General features: G+C 41.6%; 1 protein-coding gene across 11 annotated transcripts in view; it reads left to right on the forward strand.

The window, feature by feature from the left end:
* MAP7 (microtubule associated protein 7) overlaps nt 1-22,211 on the forward strand; it is a 169,928-nt gene that overhangs the window by 141,402 nt on the left and 6,315 nt on the right. For 6 of the 11 annotated variants that reach the window (XM_032339414.1, XM_032339416.1, XM_032339419.1 and 3 more), the window contains 9 exons: nt 2,818-2,969; nt 8,699-8,814; nt 9,160-9,443; nt 11,621-11,849; nt 12,954-13,137; nt 13,319-13,420; nt 14,004-14,054; nt 14,186-14,243; nt 16,828-16,930. In XM_032339414.1, the coding sequence (XP_032195305.1) occupies nt 2,818-2,969; nt 8,699-8,814; nt 9,160-9,443; nt 11,621-11,849; nt 12,954-13,137; nt 13,319-13,420; nt 14,004-14,054; nt 14,186-14,243; nt 16,828-16,930 (1,279 nt within the window). The remainder of the gene's footprint in view (nt 1-2,817; nt 2,970-8,698; nt 8,815-9,159; nt 9,444-11,620; nt 11,850-12,953; nt 13,138-13,318; nt 13,421-14,003; nt 14,055-14,185; nt 14,244-16,827; nt 16,931-22,211) is intronic. The other 5 variants (XM_032339423.1, XM_032339421.1, XM_032339418.1 and 2 more) reach the window with 1 other exon arrangement.

The following is a 22,211-nucleotide window of genomic DNA, read 5'->3' on the forward strand; positions in this document are numbered from 1 at the left end:
CTGTTGTCTCCTGAGTTCATCTTAAATCTGGTTGCCACTGGCAAGAGGATGACCTATGTCCAAATCCAGGGTTACAAGAGCAGATCACAACAGCCATCCTTACCCATAGGGTGTTTGGTGATGGCAAACTCCCAGAAGAAGCAGTAAGAGCATTTGAAATTTGCAGGACCCCTACCTCTCATTTGTGGCCACTGCTTTGGGTTGACTTCTCCGTGCCCATTTTTAAAAATACATTTAAAATACATGTGATTGTTAGAGCTCAGGGTTAAATGAGTTGATACATGTAAAATATTTAGAGTAGTACCCGCATATAGTAGACACTCAATAAATGTTATTAATATTATTTTATTTTATAAGTTTTCTATTCTCTGTGCTATACTCTGCCTACTTGTACTGCATTTTCTTTTCTCTGCACCTTTTCATATAGTTCATTTATAAGATTTTGAGTAAGTTAAATTAATGCACCCTTGCTACCGAGAGTAGAAGGAAATAGAGATATTATAGAAGATTGTCTACTGGACACTCCCTAGAAGAATGTTCATGTTTAATAAAACTACTTTGGGATACGAAGAGCACTCTGGGAAAATCAAAATACTGTATATTATTGCTCTTACTCTCTTCTTCGGAAGGGCAAGATAATTCCAATAAATGATTGAAAGGTTTCAGGTTTTTTACTAGTTGCAGTTCTGAACAACCAATTCCATGAAACGTAATGTCTTTAGAAAGAATTTACAGTATTTGTTTTGGCCAGACAATATTCCTTAAACAATTAAATTTGAGGATTCTTGTACAAACTTCACTAGATGGATTGAAGAATATTTTTCTTCCTGTGCTTAATATGACCTTGGTGCTACAATACAGAATGAACCAAAGGCGTGATGAGATTGGCTTACAGCCATCGATGATCATCTCAGGAAGTGCTCCCTAGATACCCCTGAAATTATTTTCTGCTGGAGGAAAATGAACTCCTATTTCTGTGTTTCCTTTTTTTCTGTTAGATTCTGGCCTCAGAGCAGGGCTGTGGTCTAAGGTCTCTTGATTCTGGAGCAAGGTGAACGGCCTCTAGTTGTGCCCTGGACAGTCTGTGCCTCTCCTGGTCATTAATCCCCTGGAAGTGCCTTGTGCCAGGATGTTATTCTTCAAATGCATTTGACCGGCTTGCAAGAATTTTACATCATTGAACTCTTCCGAGTCTGGGAAATGCAAATGCTTTGTTGTGGTACTTGAAAAGAGTTATTTTCTAGTAGTTTCCCCTGTGATCACAAGAAGACAATTGAGACTAGGTTCTTTCTCCTTTCTCACAATGAAAGGAAACTTCCTTCACCATTAAGGTCTAAAACAAAGTTTTAGGTCAACTCCCAAGTTAAGATACACATATTCTTTTAAGGAGGGCTGAGAGGGAATGCCAAGTGTTTTAGTTTATCTTGAAGCAACAGAGTTCTGTTTTGAGAGGATTGGAAAAGAGAATGCAATTTCTAGTCCATTCCCTGCCTTGACCATTTAGCGATAACCAAAAAATAATATGAATTGTTTAATAAGAGAGCACGTGAATAGATAAGCAATCGGATCAACTTTCTGTCTGTAAATGAAACCAAAATAACAGTTTCAACTCTATAATTCCAAAATTCCTAATTTGCCTTGTGAACTTCTGAGTTTTTAATTTACTAATAAATACCATTATACTTAGCTGAAATAATGGTCTTTTTAAAAGTTTGCTACAATCGCTTTAGGTAGGTAAAGTCATTTCATAACATTATCCAAGCACATAGTATTCTTTGCAAGGAGTAATGTTTAATTGTCTCATCTTTTGCTGGAGAAAAAGATTTCTGAATGAGATCTGAAAAATGAACCTTGGAACCTTAGAATCCACACTTTTGATACCCATGTCATGTTATATGAACTTCCTTAAACCTTTTTTTTTGCCCAGAATGACTTGATTAATGATTGTGTTTCTGTGAAGGTTAATAATCAGAAAATGTGATTTAAAAACAAAAACAAAACAAAACAACAACAAAAAAAAAAACCTGAGTAAAACAGTAAAAGCTATCCACAATTCAACTTTATTTTTGGCTGTTCTAACATGTATATGTTCTGTTCACCATTTGAAATGATTACATTCCGTATCCCCATATCTTCTACTGCTTGTTATAAACCATCAAATGCTTTGACTTTTGGGAAAACCCAGAAGTCAAGCATCTGATCTGGCTTTAAAGAGACAAAACATTTACAGAATTTGTTTCTGGAAATTATCAGTTATCCTTGTAACAAGCCTGAACATCTAGTACGACTTGGTTATTTAACATTGTAAAAATTCCGTTGTGCTTTCCACTGGCTTTTGAACTTTACTCCTGAAATGGCTGGAGTCCACCTTGCTTGCCTGCTTGCTTACTTCCTGTCTCCACCTTTCGTTCCATCTTAAAGCTAATTAGGAAAAATCTGTTTATAAACAGTCCTTATATAAAATGATCTGTCACTAATGTCATGTTTTACCAGAACCATCAGTTCATAGGAATATAAGCCCATTGCTTTCCTTAATATTAGACTACATCTGTATCTTTACTCAATATTTCAATAGCCCAATAACTTATGTAGTCTAGATTTTTCGCTTGGACATGGCTTCTCTTTGGACACACTGTAAACCAATAGGACTGTGAGAGGAGAGTTGGCTGTGATGGTTCTGGACACCTTTAGGTAATAACTTCTTCTCCCTACTTTTCTCTCTGTCTCTGCTTTGCTCCTTTTCCTGAACCCGCTTTTGGCTTTCCTTCAACTGCTCCTCTGGTGCTCTTGTGTGTAAAACAATCACCTACACCCTAGTTATCCCCATTTGTCCTCGTTCAGCATCTTGCAGCCCCATCAACATCATGCCCTACAGAGCTGCACACTCTAGAAATCTGACAGAGCGACCCAAATTCTCAGTAACGCCACCGGAGGGCTCCGCGAGAAGGAGGACGGTTCCCGGCACCGCGGTGAGTAGCCGGTGGGAGTAGCCGGGCGAGTCTGTGCTATTTCTGTGCAGAATGGACACCAGCCCCAGGTGCCCTGTGGGTGTCAGAGCGGGAGGTGCCCGCACCTGGGCGGTGGCGTTCCCAACGCTCCCTCTAGAAATGTGAGTTGGGCTCCCCCTAGAAATATGAATTTGAGAATGAAAACTGTTCTCTGTTCAAGTGTGTGCATGCACAGGGGGCCTGTGTACGAATAAAGGTCACGCCAGCACACTTCTTCATGTTTGCCAGTCAGAAAGCCCTGGAAGGGCATGTGGGCCTGGACGGCTGCCTCTGCCTTTTCTTACAGCATATCCAGGAGCTTGCTGAACTCTGAATGTGATTCACCAAAAAGAGCAAAACAAAGCATTTTTGTCTGTCTAGCTTCTTTCTGCCAAGGCCCAAATCTTACAATATAGTAAGCAAATATTTTGAAAACACTAGTGATTTGCTAGGTAACAAATTCTTGAAAGGCAGTTGGGCTGTGTCAGAGACTCGGATTTTGCAAGTGAAGAATATAACTTGTACTTGTGAGACCTGGCAAGGTGGCTGAGCCAACGCAAGTTTTCACTGATAATGAATTTCATGCCATAAATACAGTGAGGTAACTTTTGTGTCTCTAAGCACCTTTCTTCTTCACACTGTGTGTATTTGGTATCTGCTGAAAGAAGTAGATACTGTTGTGTGGTCTTCAGTCATTGTACTTACTCCTAAAGGACCAGAAGATCTCATTCCCATGGGAATACTGTGACCTGTTTAATAAAAGGCTGAACAATTTTTTTTTTTAATCTTAACTTCGCAGAGCAGTTCAGATTTATAAAGCTGATGGATACTTAGAAGGATGCTGCTTAGATGTTTGAGAATAGTTTGAGGGTTGTGAGAGCTTGATGGCTTTTCCTATAGGCAGTTTTCTTCCAAGCCCCAGGTTTTCAGGAATCTGCATTTAATTCCTGATTGAATCAGACCTCCAGACCTCCAGCACTGCAAGGAGGTCTTGCGAATGAAGCTTGAAGTGAAACTTGGATGTCTGGGTAGTTGTTCATCATTAGCATGTTAGCCTCAGAAAGCCTAGCTGTGGATAAAAAGCCATAGTTAGAACAGCTTTGCCCCCAGAGGTTGGGGACTTCCTGGAGGGGGAGAAGCCTTTAGCAAAGGAAAAGCATGTTGTTATGGATAAAAACACAACCTAACATGCCAGGAGGGAAGGAGCAGAGCAGACCCTTGGCCAACAGATTAAAGGAGAGGGATTTGTCATCACATGATTCAGAAGCTCTGCTTTCTCACCCATTTTAATTTTTTTTTTTTATGCCTTCCTCTTCTGTATTTGATTTATTGGTCATCGTTTCACCTCCTTACCAAATATTAAGGCAAATACCTGTTTCCGGAAACGACTCACAATTCCTTTATACCCCAGAGCTGCCCCTTGGAGTTCAGCTGAACCACCAGCCACCAGTGGTTATGGAACACTTGAGAAGTGGCTAGTGGGGGGAAAAAAAAAGAAAAAGTCACTAGTGAGAATACCAAAAAGAACTTTAAATTCCATTTCCTTTTTAAAAAAATGTTTAACATGCCATATAAATAGTTAAAATAGTTAAAAATAATAAAATAGTTAAAAAAAAAAAAGGTAACAAAATTTACCATCTTAACTATTTTTAAGCGTCCATTTCAGTAATGTTATGTCTGTTCACATTGTTGTGCAGCCTATCCCCGGAACTACTTAAATCTTACAAAACTGAAACTATCCGCACTGAACAACAGCTCCCCATGTCCTCCTCTCCCAACCCCTGGCAACCTACCATTTTACTTTCTCTTTCTTTGAATTTGACTACATTTAGACATGCCATATAAATAGAATCGTTTGTCCTTTCGTGACTGGCTCGTGTCACTTTGTATAATGTCCTTAAGGTCTGTCCACCCATGTTGTAGCATGTCACAGGATCTCTGTCCTTTTTAAGGCCAATAATATCCCATTGTGTGTATGCATGCATGCGTATACACATGAACACACGCGTACACATCTACCAGATTTTGTTAATCCATTCATCTGCTGGTGGACATTTGAACTGCTTCTGCCTCTTGAATCTGAATAACCCTACGATTAGCCCTGCTGTATTGTGTGAGTAGCAAATTATCTCTTCAAGATCTTGCCTTCAGTCTTTTGGGATATATACCCAGAAGTGGGATTGCTGGGGTTTGTGCTAATTCTATTTCTAGTATTTTGGTGAACTGCCAGGCCATACTGTTTTCCATAATAAATGAACCATATCACTCATATTCCCACCAACAGTATAGAGGGGTTCCACTTCTTCCACATCCTCACCGACACTTGTTATTTTCTGGGGTTTTGTTTATTCTATAGTGGCCATCCTAATAGTGTGAGGCTCTGTCTGATTGTGATTTTGATTTGCGTTTCTCTAATGATCAGTGATGTTGAACATCTTTTTATGTTTGTGGGCCATTCCCATATCTCTTTTGGAGGAAAATCTATTCAAGTCCTTTGCTCGTTTTTTAATCTTGTTTTTTAATTTGTTTCATCTTAATTTTAATTTTTGAGTTGTAGCATATGTACATATTCTGGGTACTAATCTCTTATCAGATGTATGATTTGCAAGTATTTCTCTTATTCTGTAGTTTATTTCCTTACTCTTTTGATTGTATCCTTTGATGCACAGGAGTGTTTAAGTGTGATGCAGTTCCATTTGTCTATTTCTCCTTTTGTTGCCTGTGCTTTTGGTGTCATATCCAAGAAATCCTTCATTATCAAATCTAGTGTCATGAAGCTTCCTGTTTTTTGGCATGAATTTTATAGTTTTAAGCACTACATTTAGGTCTCTAATCCATTTAGAGTTAGTTTCTGTCTACAGTGTAAGGTAAGGGTCCAGCTATGTTCTTTGGTGTGTGGATATCCAGTTTTCCCAGCACCATCTGTTGAAGAGACTGTCTTTTTCCCATCGAGTGCTCTTGGCACCCTTATTGAGGATCCTTTGACTGTGAACGTAAGGATTTATTTCTGGGCTCTTGACTCCATTGGTCTCCATGTCTCTCTTAATGTCAGTACCACACTGTTTTGATTACTGTAGCTTTGTAGTATGTTTTGAAATCAGGACGCGACTTTGTTCTGACTTTGTTCTTTCTTTTCAAGATTGTTTTGTCTATTCAGGGTCCCTTGAAGTTCCGTATGAATTTAGAATAGATACTTCTATTTATGCAAAAAACGACATTGGATTCTGATAGGGCTTGCTTAGAATCTGTAGGTCCTTGTGGGTAGTATTGACATTTTAACAATAAGTCTTCTAGTCTGTGAACACAGAATGTCTTCCCATTTGTGTTCTTTTCATTTCTTTTAGCAATGTCTTTTAGTTTTCAGTGTACATGTCTTCTGCCTTCTTGGTAAAGTTTATTCCTAAGGAATAAACTTTTTTTTTCTTTCTGATGCTATTATACATAGAAATGTTTCCATAGCTTTTTTCAGTTTTATCTGATTTTAATTCATTTAGATCTAAACTCAAATGACCAAATATGGGTAGTGGTTAGCTTATTGGACAACACAGATGTAGGACATTTCTGTTATCACAGAATGTTCTATTGGACAAGCAGGGTCTTGGAGTATTGGTCTATATTGTCTCTTTTGAGTGTTATTTGTATTCTAACCCTAACTCTAATTGTAAAATCAAAGTCTTTGTCCTGCTGGTCCAGTGTCCACTGACGTGTGCACATTGCTGTGTGTGTTCCACATTAACCTTGTGGAAAATGTTAATAGGAAAGATTATTGTACAGACCACTGGCTATTAACTCAGATCAGGGGGAAGATGAGAAATGCCTTTACATGTGTGGTACCCAGACAGGTGATTGGGTGACAAGACCAGTGAAAAGACATCTAAAAGATCTAAGAGGGTAAAACCATCTACCTGCCTGAGGATGTCACCTCAAGTATTCAACATTTTTCTCAACCTCTCTTTGCCTGTTTCCCTGCCTCTTTAAGGTGAATAAAAGGAGGGCAGTTTTAGAAAGAATTGGTTCAATGGCACTCTAACATTTTTTTTTAACCCCAAAAGAAGAATTACACAGTTCTTGTAGGTTCTTTCCCTCGATGCCTGTCTTACCAAGACACAGATGATGAAATTCATCCCTGTTTCCTCTGCATCACAAATTACCCTGAATTATTTTCCCATTCAGATCGCTCCTTAATTTGACTTCAGCCAAAGTAAAATGTTTTGAGAAAAAGGAAAAGAAAAGTTACTTGAGGTGCTTAATGCCAGCTTCCCTCGGGAAGAGCCCCAGGCCTTCCACTCTGGCACTGATACGCTACAGACATGATTGCCACCCAGTATAGCAGCTGGAAGGTTCCTCTGTGCTGACTGCCACATCTGCCACCCAAGGACAACAACTGACTTCTGAGGCCTCACCTCCCACCTTCTGGGACCAGAAATCAGGGCAAAGGCTGGTCAGGCAGCCACAAGTGATCTAGAACGGACACGCATCTTGTAAAGTTCTTCCCTGCCCCGGCGTTCGTTCATTAGTTTTATTTAGAAATTCTGGGAAGACACTGAGTATTATTTGATACTCATGTTTTCCCCCCACCTCTAGCCCAGTCCATCAACTCGGATGCTACTAAGGAAAGTGGAGAGAAGCAATGAGAAGGAACGCTGAAGGGGAGTAAGAAGGGGGAAACAAAGAAAGGAAGAAGGGAGTTAATGCTTGCCCCAGGCAGGAAGGAGAGAAAAGGGGGACACTACCAGCTTCTTGGCCCCACAGCTAGATAAAATAAAAGAAATTCTGTCCCTTGCCTTCGACTTCCACTGCCTGCTTTCCTGCCAGGGTCGCATGGAGTCGGGTCCTGACAGGTGCTCACACACATGCCTCTGGCGAGCATCTGGTCCCGTCCCAGGACCTCGTTGGCGTGTTTCAGATACTTAGAATGAGTCTTTCTCGCTCTCTGCGGCTTGTTGTTGTTGTTGTTTTTGTCGCAGTTGGCTATAGATTACCAAACAGTTCTGGGTTTCCTTTTGTTCATTTTGACTTAGAAAAGGTATCAGCTCCCTGGCTGAATTTCTAGTGCACCATTAGAAGAGGAATGATGTTTTGACCCACTCTCCCTTTTCCACTTTATCCTCAAAGAAGATTAAAAATAGCTAAAATTCTTCACCTTGAACCTGACTTTTCCTTCAAAGGCCGTTAGATGAGAAAGGGATTACTTATATAGTATCAGTATAAAAGAAAAAAAGGAATTAACCTCTGATGTAGCAGACACACAAATTTTTTAAAAAAGTAAGTCTTGAATATGTTATGTTCCAACATAGGAAAAAAAAATGCTGAAGAATTAAAATGGGGGGTGGGCAGGGAGAAATGGAAGTCACTTTTATTTCGATACTTGTCTGGGTTAAAAAAGGTAATGAGAGAATTTACCCCAGGTTATTGTAGGCACAAAGTAAGTATAGGTGCTTTCTAAGAGTATTAGTGTATTTTTTTTTAACAAATGTAACTCCACCTCAGACATCAACAATTTTATTATCAGTGTCAGATGGTGTTAATTCAGTTATATGGTTCAGATTTGAGGTAACAAGGGCTTTTTGTGGCCGTGTAATGGATATAAATGACAAAGGCTGGAAATTTTCCAAAAAGTTACTCAGTGGGTTGCAGCTCCACTATTGATACTGTGAATGGGACTGTTCCACTCATAGCCAAATCTGATTATTGTGTTTCTCCACACTTAGGGCTATAAAAGAGAGAAGGAGAGAGAAAACCTACCATTCCACTCCACACCTGGCATTCGGAGGGCACTGTCTCCATCTCATTCCAAAGCAAGATCACCAGCTCCCTCCCGACTTTGGTAAGTGAAATTTAAGAGGTTGTCTGGGTTGCCGCATGTTGAAGCATCTGTAGCTTCTGTTCTCTGAAAGCAAACTATTTATTCTCTCCCCACTGTTTGCCATTGACTTAGGGAATAACATTTTTCCTTGTAGGAAGGGAAAAAGGAAATAGGAGTGAGTCTCTAAAGTGAATATTTCTCTGTTTGCTACATAAAAAAACAAACACACCAGCTTGGTATCTTCATTTCTTTTCCTTCCTGGTGCTGGCATGCTAGGACTATCACATGGTAGAGGAGTGGGGAAAGGAAGGGTCTGGCAGGCTGGCTCTGATGGCTCCCATTCTCTTTCCCCGATGTGTTGCCCAGGTTGCCATCCAAATCCTTCCCTCATCTGCCTGGCACACCCAGACCAGCCTCGTCCTTGCCTCCCGGATCAGTCAAAGCAGCCTCTGCTCAGGCCCGGCCCCCATCCCCTGGCAACATCCGCCCTGTCAAGAGAGAAGTCAGAGTGGAACCCGAGAGGAAAGACCCTGAGAAGGAATCCCAGAATGCTGCCAAAGAGCCATCACTTAAGGGCAGAACACCTTTAGTGAAGGTGGAAGAAGCCACAGTTGAAGAGGGGACCCCTGCTGAGCCGGAAGCTGCTCCCGGTAAGGTTCAGCTGCCTTGTGATGCAGCGTGGGTTGCTTGCTCTTCCTGGGAGACTTAGACATTTCCTCGAAGGTTCATTTCAGGAGCTTTTCCCATGTGCAATTTTCTTATGTATAAAGAAAGGCACATCTGATCAAAAGCCTGTCATTGGAGGCACAGCATATTAGTTCAGGTATGATTTATGAGACCTTCTATTGACTGAGTCCAGATTTTCACAAAACATGGTGTTCAGAGCCCCCACATCAGGATTGCTTATATTAGTTATCTCTACTGCTGTGTAACAAATCAGCCTAAAACTTTCAAGCTCATAAAAACAGATATCACACAGATTCTTGGGTCGGGAGTTTGGAAGCAGGTTAGCTGGGTAGTTGGACGATGGCGCACACATATGGCGGAGCTCCATTTCCTGGCACACGAACCTCTCTGTGGGGCTGCTTTATGTCCTCAGAGTCTCTCTGCTGGACTCGCTTACTGGCTTTCCCCAGAAAGCGTGATCTGTGAGAGAGCCTCATGAGCATTCCACACCTTTTATGCCTGGTCTCAGAAGTCATACACTCAGAAGTCACAATTTCTTCATAGTCAATTCATCAGAAGCAAGTGACTACATTCAACTCATACTCAAATGAAGGGGATTAGTCTCGCCCTTTTTTTTTTTTTTTTAAAGATTTTATTTATTTATTTGACAGAGAGAGATCACAAGTAGGCATAGAGGCAGGCAGAGAGAGAGAGAGGAGGAAGCAGGCTCCCCGCTGAGCAGAGAGCCCGATGCGGGACTCGATCCCAGGATCCTGGGATCATGACCTGAGCCGAAGGCAGCGGCTTAACCCACTGAGCCACCCAGGCGCCCTAGTCTCGCCCTTTTACAGTGAAGATCTTCAAAGGGTTTATGGAAATAGTTTTAATTCACCATTTTTGTAATGTTTCAAAGGACAGAGCCCTGGCTCTGTCTTAGATCTACTGAATCCAAGTATGTGGTAGACCTAGGGACCCTGAAAGACACTAAGCTCATCAGTCAAGTCCTGTGCAGGAATGTCAAATAAAATATAGAATGGCCAGTTACCCTGTATGTAGTGGAGCCCAAAGGACCACTGACTAGCCTCTGGTACTTGACGGAGGTCAGAACTCATTTCAAAAGACCCAGTGGATCTCATCTCTGCCAGACTAAACCAGATGTTTAGCCAGAAGCTTAGAATCACCTGGAACCAGGAATTCAATATTTTTTATTGAAAGTTGTCTTCATTCAAAAGTTTTCTCCTTAAGGCTTAATTTGAAGATGGAGGTAGGGACAAAGATAGAATAGATAACTCAGACAAGTGACAATGTTGTTTGACAGTGGAAGGGTCCAATATTTGTTTGCATGGAAATAGAAGAGAAAGGCTGAAAAGTGTTCCGGGGGCAGAGAAGAATGCATTACTCTTGAATGGAGAGTCTAGAATACCAGAGATCACACCTTCCAGTGGAGCATCTCTGTGAGACTCCTGGCCTTCTAGAGTGGCTCTCTGGGCCTTTTCCTCAGTGTGGATCAGGTCAGAGGACTTGTACTGCCATCTTGCATCTTGGCATCAAGATGGACAGGGGAGGCGCAAAAGGGTAAAGAATACGAGTGCTGGCTCCTGAAGAGGCCCTAGGCTCATCCCATCTCAGACCTGGAGACAGCTCTGGGTAGACAAAAGGGACTTCTTCATCTTCATCGGTGTCATCTTCCCAGCCTGAATCTGGGCTCATGGCCGGAACCCTGAGGATGGTCGTAGAAAGGCTTTGGTCTGCTAGTAACAAATAGTCACTAAAGAGAAGGAATTTTTTAAATGTAATGAAAGGCAAATGGAAGATCTCATCTTCTTTTTGTTCAGAGTATAACTTCCCACAGAACCTAACGTGAGGCTCCGTACTGAGTACACATTTGATATATGTTGTTAACTGATTAACTTGTATAAAAATAGGAGCCGGTGACAGAGTGTCAGCTTTGTTGGATGTCTCCCTTACACATGCACCTTTTTGTTATCTGTTGCCTGGTTACAAGCAGAATACAGTGAAACCGTGAGAACACCCAGTAATAAACATTCCCTTTTCTCTTATAATGATGAATTCTAGGCCTGGGGTGTGGGGAATGCTAGTTTTTGTTTTATTCTTTGGGTTTTGTTTCCAACTGGTTTTCTCCTTGTACCTGTTTGTACAGCTGCTTCAGCCCCAGCCTTGGCTCCGGCATCGGCCCCCACTCCAGCGCCGACCCCAGGCCCAGCCCCAGCCTCGCCATCCACTGTGACTGCCGCCGCTTCCCCCAAGACCTCCGCAGGCACCACCGACCCAGAAGAGGCCACGAGGCTGCTAGCTGAGAAGAGACGGCTGGCCCGAGAGCAGAGAGAGAAGGAGGAAAGGGAGAAGAGGGAGAGGGAAGAGCTGGAAAGGTAAAGCAGTGACATTGTTCAATGAGAAGGGACATCCTAGGGATACCTTGGATTAAGTCTTCAGTCTGAGAGACAGGAGCTGGTAGTAGTGATGAAGGTGAATGGACTAGTTGCTTCAGAGTCATGCCTCTGATCACTAAGTGATTTTTTTTTAAATCACGTTTTCTTGCTCTGATGACAGTATAACAACATTGATGGAGAAAGGTTTATAGAAAGAAAAAAATCTATCCATAGTCTTACCAGTTTTCAGTCATTGGCAAAGTGGATTTTGGGTCATCCTTTCTAGTCTCTGAGCACAGTAGGGGTTTATAGACATACATAAAATGTACACACACACACACACCTATTTACCTAATTATAGCCACAGTATAACGACAGTAGACGTACAATTGTACAGTCTGATTTTTTTTTACTGAAAATATTTCTAATCTCCATATTTCCTCATTATCTTTCTAATAATCCTTTAAAGCCGCATACTAGAAGCTTGTATTTTCTTCCTAAGAGAACTCTCAGGGAGTAGCTGGGTGAGATAGTTCAGTGCCCCATGATTTAGTTGGCCTCCTCCTCTAGCTAATACAACCGATGCCAAGGACATTGTTCTCCAGACAAGCAGAGCTCCATCTTGGGGGAGGACCGCAGCCCCAGTGCTGGGCAGCAACTTTGGACACACTTGATCACAGCAGGGAGCTTACGTGGTCTGTCTTGTCCGGCCCTGTTAACAGAACATTGTAACCTTTATTAATTTACAAAGATTTCCAGGGGTGGGAGGGAAACGAATGTTCAAACTCATTACTAAACTGTCCCATTATTGGATAAAACTAGTCTGAGCCTTTAACGATAGTTCGGTTGCACATCCTTTCCCAAGACAGGCTCTCCTTAAAGCATCAGTGTTGCACGTTCCTTCTGTTTACCACGAGGCAGCGGGAGGCTGGGGACCTGGGGGAGGAAGAACAGAGGGTCCCTCCTCCTCTTGGACCCCAAGCCATGCAGTGAACGCATCGGGGAGGTTTGCCCTCCAGCCCTCAGGCCTCAACCACCATCTCCAGCCTTTCTTCAGGGAGCGCCCCCCCGGTCTATCTCTGCTTTGTGTGTGTCTTTTTCCAGACAAAAGAGAGAGGAACTGGCGCAGAAGGTGGCGGAGGAGCGGGCGCGGCGCGAGGAGGAGTCCCGCCGGCTGGAGGCCGAGCAGGCCCGGGAGAGGGAAGAGCAGCGGGAAGAGCAGCTGCGGCGGCAGGCGGAGGAGCGCGAGCGGCGCGAGCGCGAGGACCTGGAGCGCGCCCAGAAGCAGGTAGGGGAGCCCCCTCCCCCCGCCCGGCGTGCGGGGGAGTCTCCTCAGCGGGGTGTGTGTGTGTGTGTGTTTGTGTGTCCCGCACCTGCTCTGGCCCCCCCACCCCCCCACCCCACCCCCCGTGCCTCCACCTCCCGGCAGCCCTTCCGGCCTGAAGCACAGGCCCACTTCTTGTTTCCAGAAGGAAGAAGAAGCTCGCCTTCGTGAGGAAGCCGAGAGGGTTCGGCAGGAGCGGGAGAAGCACTTCCAGAGAGAAGAGCAGGAGCGCCTGGAAAGAAAAAAGGTGATTGTGTCTAGACCAGAAGCCTGGGGTGCTCATTGTCCCCATTCTTCCCCAGCCTTGAAGCCCCAAGACCAGGAGACTAGCTCACCGCTCTCAGAAAACATTCCGGAGAAACCGAAGTCGCTCCGAGTATTCATCACCATCTCCAAAGACATCTGTCCGCACAGTGCGGACCGCACCCAAAACAGTTCCTTCCGGTTCATGTGGCTTGAGTCAGCTCCAGCCTTGGTGTGAATAATGCCCGTTAAAAGGGAGCAGTGGGCATTATAATGTCCAAAGTCACAGAGGTGTTCGGATGACCCATCTGCTTAGTGAAATGTGCCAGGCTTGCCTTCTTTGCCTATTTGACCCCTTTGCTCAGTTCTCTTTCTGGGGTGTCTGGGTGGCTCAGCCTTTGGGTGTGTCTGCTCAGGTCATGATCCCAGGGTCCTGGGATCCAACCCCCCCCCCACCCATTGAGCTCTCAGCAGGAAGCCTGCTTCTCCATCTCCTACTCTCCCTGCTTGTGTTCCCTCTCTCGCTGTATCTCTCTCTGCCAAATAGATAAATAAAATCTTTAAAAAAAATTCTCCCTTTCTTGTAGCGACTTGAGGAGATTATGAAAAGAACAAGGCGAACAGAAGCTACAGATAAGGTACTGAGGAGGCCATTTTTAAACTATTAATGTTTTGTTGTTGTTTTTTTTTTCTTTACTTTCACTTGCAACTTTAACATTAAGAATCTTTTTTTCCTTTCTTTTTTTTTTTTTTTTTTTTTTTTTGGTAGAAAACTGTTGATCCGAGAAATGGAGATATAACCAAGGGAGTTCTCACTGGAGGAACAGGTATTTACTTCAGTGAATTCAAACAAATTCAATTGTAGAATTTTTGGATTGACTGTCTAGAGATGAAGATGTTCGTTGATTGGGGGAAAAAAGTACTAATTGACTTACAGAAGTTTAGGTGGTTGTCTGTAGATTTTCCCCTTATGTAAAACTCTCACACTTCTCGAAGATGTTTTTTCACATTTGTTTATACTCTAATAGTGTGCTTAATATTTAAATCATGTTATATTACAAATATCCACATGTGTGGATATATGTTTGTATATATCTCTGTGTATATAGATGCATGCCTATACAGAGAGATAATAGACACATATAAATATTTATACACACATGATTAGAAGAATTTTTCTGTGTAATAAAATTAAATTTCATTTATCATTTATTGTCTGCTAAAGTAGCATGTATTTATATGTGCTCTTAAGGACTCTAAACTTGCACATTTGACAACTCGTATTTATGGCAATTCTCACAAAAGAATTTATACTTTTTAACTTTTGACTTCAGAGTAGAGTTAAAATTAGAAATTAGTTGAAATTTCGTTGGAAAGTTGTTGATACCTCTAGGCTTTGGACAGAGAAATTTGGTGATTTTAAACCAAATTTGCCTGAAATAAAATTTACCTTCGTGCATTAGTACCCAAATTCAATTAGTGTTCATTAAATGGTCTCTCTGTGTCAGGTACCACCTGCATACATTTTCTTCTTTAATTTCTACTGCAGCCTGTGAGGTAGAAGTGGTTTATCTTGAAGTCAGCAAGTATTTTCAGAGACCTGCCAGTGCGAGGCCTTGTTGCGGGCGCTAGGATTCAGTGTGAACAGGCCAGGCCAGGTCCCTTCCCCCCAAGGAATAATTCATTCGAGTGGCAGGCCCAGCTCATACAGCTGGAATCCAAGCTTATGATTGTTCTACGATCCCCCATGGTCTTCACGATTGTATGTACAGGTGGTTGGTACGCAGCTCATCACACACTCTTCCTCTTTCCTCACTTACAGTATCAATGTGACAAGAAAGAACCAGAGATACCTCACTTCCCTTGGCTGTTTTTTCTTGTAAGACTAAGGATCAAATGAAATGATCTATGTGAAAAAAAATAATTTTCTGTAAACTCTAGAGGCTTTCAAAAGTTAATATGTTGGTGTCTTGGGATTTGGTTTTATTTCAGCAGAGGCTATCCAAGTTTCTCAATGTCGTGATCCCTTCTTAGTGAGCTTTCCATGCTTTTTTCAAGATGCCCTAATTATATTTGCTCAGAGAATAACCCTAATGGTTGCCTGTTAACCCCATTGCATTTTTAATAGGTTGTCTCCACAAATATCATAATTCATGGAGACTTTACGCAGGCACGACCCTCCATGAGTCATCAGAATGAGCATTTTAGGGTGTAAATTGCACCAGTACGGGGGTTTTTTGAGTGTAGTTAGCGCATGGCTGGGTTCCTTGTTTATTTGTTTGTTTTTCCATCTTTCCCGCATCAATTCTTCCAGTATTCTTTCTACCTCAGCCTGAGAACCAACAAAACCAAAAGGGAAGGTGCAACTTTTCAGTCATCATATCTGTATTTATCAACATTCATAATAAATCTAGTTTGAGTTAATACTGCTAAAAGGAGGCCTGAGGGATTATCTAACAAATATTCTCTTTTCCCCGTCGCATGTGTGGTTGAGGGCTAAATGGTTTTACTAGTGCTTCAAAGAGAATTCTAGGGCAGGCAGACAGCCGAGCTCACAGACCTATCAGAAATCTCCAAGGCTGCCTTTTACCAAATTTGTGTAATCACAAAATTGTGAATTTTGGCTCCTTTAATAAAGTTATTAATCACTTCAGTTATCAGACTCTCTGGACCTCTGGCAGCTTTAGTGAATTGTGCCAGGCTATGAAATAACACTTCCTTGGAATTATGTTTCAGCTATTTCTTCATGTCGAGCTGAAACTGTAAACTGCCACAGATTTCCCTGAAACACTCTAATCACTATGAAGGTTTACAGGACTTTAAGTAACCCTGGCTTAGATTTTGGAGTCTGTCGTCAATATTGTTGGTGTAAGCTGGACTACATCACTGAGCATTGAACGACAAGGTGGCTTGGTAAAGTACAATTCACTGGCCTTCCATTCATGAAATCCCTTTCATTCTAAGTGTGACTAGAAGTAAACTGAATTTAAAAATTATTTTTTATCACTTAAGGTGGGTCATGGTGATTTGCTCTAAATTCTTCAGAAGATATTCACCATCAGCCTAATCAGGTCAGCTTACTGCTGTCTTCATCAGTTGCTTTGGTTTCAACATTACATACTTCTTGTCCACAGTCAATTTAGCACAAACAAAAATAGTAACAACACTGATTTCCAGCCTTACACGGTTCTAAGTACTTTGCATATGTCAATACATTTAATTCTTCCCATGGCTTGTGAGGTAGGTATTCTTATTCATGAGGAAACTGAGGCGCAGAGTTTGTGGCCTGCCCAAAGTCACACAGCCGGTAAGCAGCAGAGCCAGGTCATAAATCTAGGCATTCTGGGTCCTGAGGTTTAGGGTTGATACTAGAGTCGTAGTAACCATTTGTCCCATCTTTGCTGTGTCCAGTGGTATCTGCACTTCCGTGTATGACAAACTCTCCAGGAAATGAAGAACCAGTGGCCAGCCCACATGCGGTTACCTCACACCAATCGACAGTGACTGTGGAGAGGTGAGTTAAAACTGGGCCCTTTTTCCTGATATACATGAGAGCAAAGCGCTAACTCCATCAGAACTTCCTAAGCCTGACAGAATTTCAAAGTTTTAACATCAAGATTTATTTTCCTTTGTGTCCATTAATGTTTGGTAGAGCTAGTAATTCTGTAGTCAAAGAAAGGGAAAATGGTTTTTTTTCTTGAGTCTTTAAATATTATAATTAGGTTTTTGTATGCCTATTAAAGAAAATTACAAGGAAGCATTTTATATGTATATATTTAACATGATCTAGACTATATTCACATCCTTTAATAGCATATTTTCACCATACATAATATTCTCGTGTGTCACAAATTTGCTCTACAGTAAAATAATTTGGATGCCAGTATTTCTTATATTGGTAGTAAGGCTTCTTATTGAAGAAACAAACAGTTGCTGACAACAGTCAAGAAAGAAGTGTGGGCTAAAAAAAGATGGCCTTTCTCTTCTTTGGTGTTTATATTGACAACATCCTAAGAACACTCTCAAAAATAAAAAAAAATCAGGTTAATCCTAGCCTGTGCCTAAAAATCCAGGCATAAAGATCTTTAAGAAATATTTGTAATACTGTTAAAAAAAAATTCAGCTATGACTTTTTTTTCAATTTACTTAATTCTTTTATGTTTTCCTGTTTCTAATGCCAGGTGTTTGCTAACATCAGAGAATTAAAGGTCCTCAAATTAACTTTTTTCTTAGTCTAAAAACACACATTGCACAGCGTTTTACAATACTGGCTGCAATGCAAAGATAAGTCCTTCTAAGACGTCCATAAGTCATAAGACATCCATTGATATCTTTCTAGGACAGTAAAATCTTTTATTTTTCCCACTATAATACCAAAGAAAAGAATTTTCCTGAGAGAGAGCTTATTAATAAGCTTTCAACCATGCTGAATAAATGTATTATCTTCATTAACTAAGATATATATTAAGTGATATTTTATGCTTTTAGTTAGTTTAATTTTCAAATAAAATATTGATCCCCAACTGCTATAATTTATGATCTTAAATTCACTGACTTCAAAAAAAAGAGACTTTTGTGAAAGAATAAAAAGTATCACAGAGAGAACCCCATTACTATAAAGACCAGGTTTATTAAACTGCTGGTAATTTTATCTAATCAATAACATTAGTTTACATTAGCTGACTTTTTTCAGTGGTAAAATCATCAAGTAGTTAATCATTGCCTGAAACATAATTTTACTCTGTGAAATCAGATGGTAAAGTTCTATTTCTGATCATTGATTTCACCCATTGCTTTTCTCTATTTAACCTGCCTTCAGACCTCAAATCTCTTTTCATAAAGTGTACCGTGAGATCACTTGGCTTTTATTTGGCACTGACACAGTATTTGTGTACCCAGTTCAACCTAGTTCATTTGTCATCAGCCCTTGCCACGTAAGCTCTGAAATACAAATGTAAAATGAAGCACTAAATCATGTGGCGAAACTCAGCTTTATGGTAAACTGCTGTGTAGGTGATGAGACTGTTCTATTGGAGTTTGGGTTTTTTTGTTTTTGTTTTTGTTTTGTTTTGTTTTTTCAATTTTTATCAGAATAAAAACATAAATTTGTGAAGTTCATTTAGAGAATTGGATCCCATTTTGAGAAACACAATGCATTTCTGAATGATCCTGGCCTCTAGGGATTGTTTAATGCGGTGTTCTGTTTGTTCCCCATAGCACGATACATGGTTTGTGATTATGTAGCCCAAGAACCCCTGCTTCCCTCAATTATTTCTAAATTTATCTTCCTTGAATTTATCCACACCAATCTTAAAACAACGTATACCTCCACTTAGCATCATCTTTTTAGTAACAAAAAGAAGTGTTTTTTATTTTTCTTATGCCTGCCTATTTGCAATTTCAAAGTTAAAACCCATGGTTGTCAGAAACTAGGTTTTAGGGGATAAGTCCTTTCTCACAATTTCCATACCTTTTGTAACTTTATAGATTTTATTTCTTTTCTCTTTGTGCTTTCATCTGATAAAGCAAGTAGTCCTCCTATGCTTAGTCAGTCAGGGTCCAGTCAGGAGAGAGAAACCAGGCAAATTAATTTGAACAGGAAAGTTTAACTTCAAGAATAATTAACTATTACTTGAGATGAAAGTAACAACAGATTGCTAGTAAGAAGTAAGGAGAACTCCAGAATATGGTCTAAGGCGTGGCCACATCCCTGAGCCATACCCAAGCAAGAGTGCCTTCCCCAGGCTTCCACCAGACCCTGTTGGCGAGGGTATGGCTGTGACCCACTGGATGGTGGACAAGTTCTTTTATGAAAGAAACTTGGTGGTGCAACTTGCCAGATATCTACCCTCTAGAATGCTTAGGAGAACTGTTCATGAGGAGGTGTCTCAGTTCTGCCACAGGTTGGCCCTGGCAAAGTGCTGGGCAGCTGCTTCTGCTGCAGGGGCTGGCGCTGCGGCAGCCTTGCGCGCACCAAGAGTCGGACACTGGGAATGCCACGAGGGTGTGCTGCAGGGGCCCGCTGAGCAAGCACAGCCACCACACCAGTAAGCAGAATTTTCCTCGTGCCATGTCTCTCCAGCAGCCTTAAAGGACAAACCTCAAAGATTGTGCCAGCTGGCAAAGGACGATTATTTAATTTATTCCAGTTCAGAGCAAGACTGAAGGATGAATTTGGAGCTGAGAGGCCAAAAAAAAAAAAAAAAAAAAGGAAAGAAAAGTAAAGAAAAACCCAAACCTGACAGGCTCACCTTACCTTTAAAAAGGCTCCTTCTCCAGCTCTTTGTCATTTTAGTTGTATTTTCTGAAGATTCTTCAGCATGAGCATGAGGTTGAGGAAGAAGAGCTTTAGAACCAAAAGTCCCAGGCTGGATTCCTAGTATTACTTCGAGAACTTCAGTGACTCTGGGATTAACCTACTTAAGTAAGATTTAGTTTTGTTGTCTGGACCTGAAGAGGTCTTTTCCCAGGGTACCAAATGGTCCAGTGAGATATTGTCTGTGAAGGAGCTCTGAAAACTGTGTTGTACTCACCAAATGTTAGATGCTATTCCTCTTTGTCCTTCTAAGGTACAGTGTCCAGAAGACATAGCATGCTGGTGTAGCTGCAGTGTGGTATTATAGGAAAGTGCTTTTACGTTGTATCTGATGTCCTGTCTTCTCCTGCCCTGCATTTAATGGCTGCGGCTTTAACCATAAAAACATGAGGAATCGCTGTTACCTGGATCCGTTTTCTGGTAACTGGCAGATCTCTCACGTCCGTTTTCCCTGAGAGCTCTTCATCTTCTGAGGATGGTTCCGCTTCCAGTGGTTCTCTAAACCCACTGCCCTTTCCATCCCTGACATTTTGACGAGTTTTGCCTGTTATCCTCAAGGACTTGCGTTTCTCAGAATAATCATTATCTGGATACTTAAATTTTTCCTCCTGCTTGTCTTCCAGATTATTATAACCTGCTGTTAGCCCGGACCCTTGAGGCTATCTGCCACTCGTACTCTTTCCACCGGGAGAAGGACCACTACTAACCTTTCATACCCTTCCCTAAGATGGTTTCCTGTTCACATTCCCTTTGCTTCAGCGGGGACTTACAGTTTTACCTCTGGAAGCCTGTGAAAGATTTTTCAAGTAACAAATGGCATCCACGGATGTTCCCTTTACCCCCCATTTCAAGTCGACCTTGGTACCACTTACCAAGTCGGTTTTTACCTCAGTGTGTTATGGCTAGTGAAACATTCCATAATCCTTGTCATCAGTTCACATGTTTATTAAATACCCTACCACGCCCCCAAAGTAGAGGCATAGATCCCTCCAGCCTGCTCACTGGGAGTTGAGTCATGGATTGGAGATCCCCAGGGTCCCTTCTGAAGACCGTGAGATGGGTGGTCCCCTGTGGGAATCCACCACAGCGAATGCTGTCTGCACGTGGCAGGGTGTTATCACTAGAAAACACCACTCCAAAGAACGAATACTTGTAGTTCAGAATTGGAGAAGTGAACTTTCCCTAATGCCTCAGCTACCTAATATATTGGTTTGCCTTGTCTTCAGCAAAAATAAATAAGTGCCGTGAACTTGGTGACACTCTGCCCCCACCCACCCCTGAGGCGATGTCAGAGCATCCTCCTAGTATTTTCTAGCATCGAGGAGGAGCAGCAGTTCCTGGTGCAGAGAAACCCTACACCAGTACCACTCTGAACCTGACTTCAGCCCTGAGGGGCCTGAGTGACGTGGCTGGCCCCTGTGGTTTCTAGTGTTCTCAGCCTTCTGTGTGCAATGCCTTTTAAAGCCTGAAAGCAAGTCTTCTTGCCCCGCTGACAATAGATAGACTGAAGAGGGTTGGAGTTACCAAAAGTCTGGCCAGCTTTTATAGGTGCAAAGAAATATATGAGCTTGGCCAAGATGATTTCTTACTTCAGAACCATTTTGGGTTCTTGAGAATGAGTATTTGTAGAGAGAAGAGCCCACAGAATGGAGGAGAGTGTTTATTTGTGGATAAGAAACTCGCTTTGAAACAAGAAACAGAGAACACAGACGAATGTGTGAGTACAAGTGTATGTGGGGTGTGGAGGAAGGAAGATATTAAGTTTCTCAGGTCATTCTGATACAGTCTCCCACCCCCAACAGAAAATCTGTTCTAGAAACTGAAAACTTCTCATGGGCTACTGTCCTACCCTGCTAATACCCAGAAGACATTTCATGCCTGTTCTTTGCCCCAGGCTAAGATCCTTCACTCTTAAGAGAATAATCCTTCATGTTTTTTTTAATATTTTATTTATTTAATTGACACACAGAGAGAGAGATCATAAGTAAGCAGAGAGACAGGCAGAGAGAGGGGGGGAAGCAGGCTCTCTGCTCAGCAGGGGCTTGATCCCAAGATCATGAGATCATTACCTGAGCTGAAGGCAGAGGCCTAACCCACTGAGCCACCTAGGCACCCCGTAATTTTGGTTTTTGACCTTCTGGTTTTCCTTCAAACTGTAGGAGTTTATCATTGTTTTTAGTTTGTCCTATAGGAAAATAACATTCCCAAACCCCTGCCATTCAAACAGAAAGAGAGGTATCGCTTTTAATTTTAAAGTTTCTTGTAAAATAAATAATTTTTAAAAATTTTAAATAACAATAAAGGTACTTGCTACCATGATAATAAATATCAAGAAAGAATTAGGTCCTGGCTATAGTAAGACATACGGACTGTCAGATTCCCACCATGATCCCAGATCCTTCCCCAGGTAGATTTTATTTTTCATTTTGTTTTTTAAGTAATCTCTATAGCCAGTGTGGGTCTTGAACTCATGATCCTG

Source organism: Mustela erminea, chromosome 4, assembly GCF_009829155.1.
Source record: "Mustela erminea isolate mMusErm1 chromosome 4, mMusErm1.Pri, whole genome shotgun sequence".
NCBI classification, from domain to species: Eukaryota; Metazoa; Chordata; class Mammalia; order Carnivora; family Mustelidae; genus Mustela; species Mustela erminea.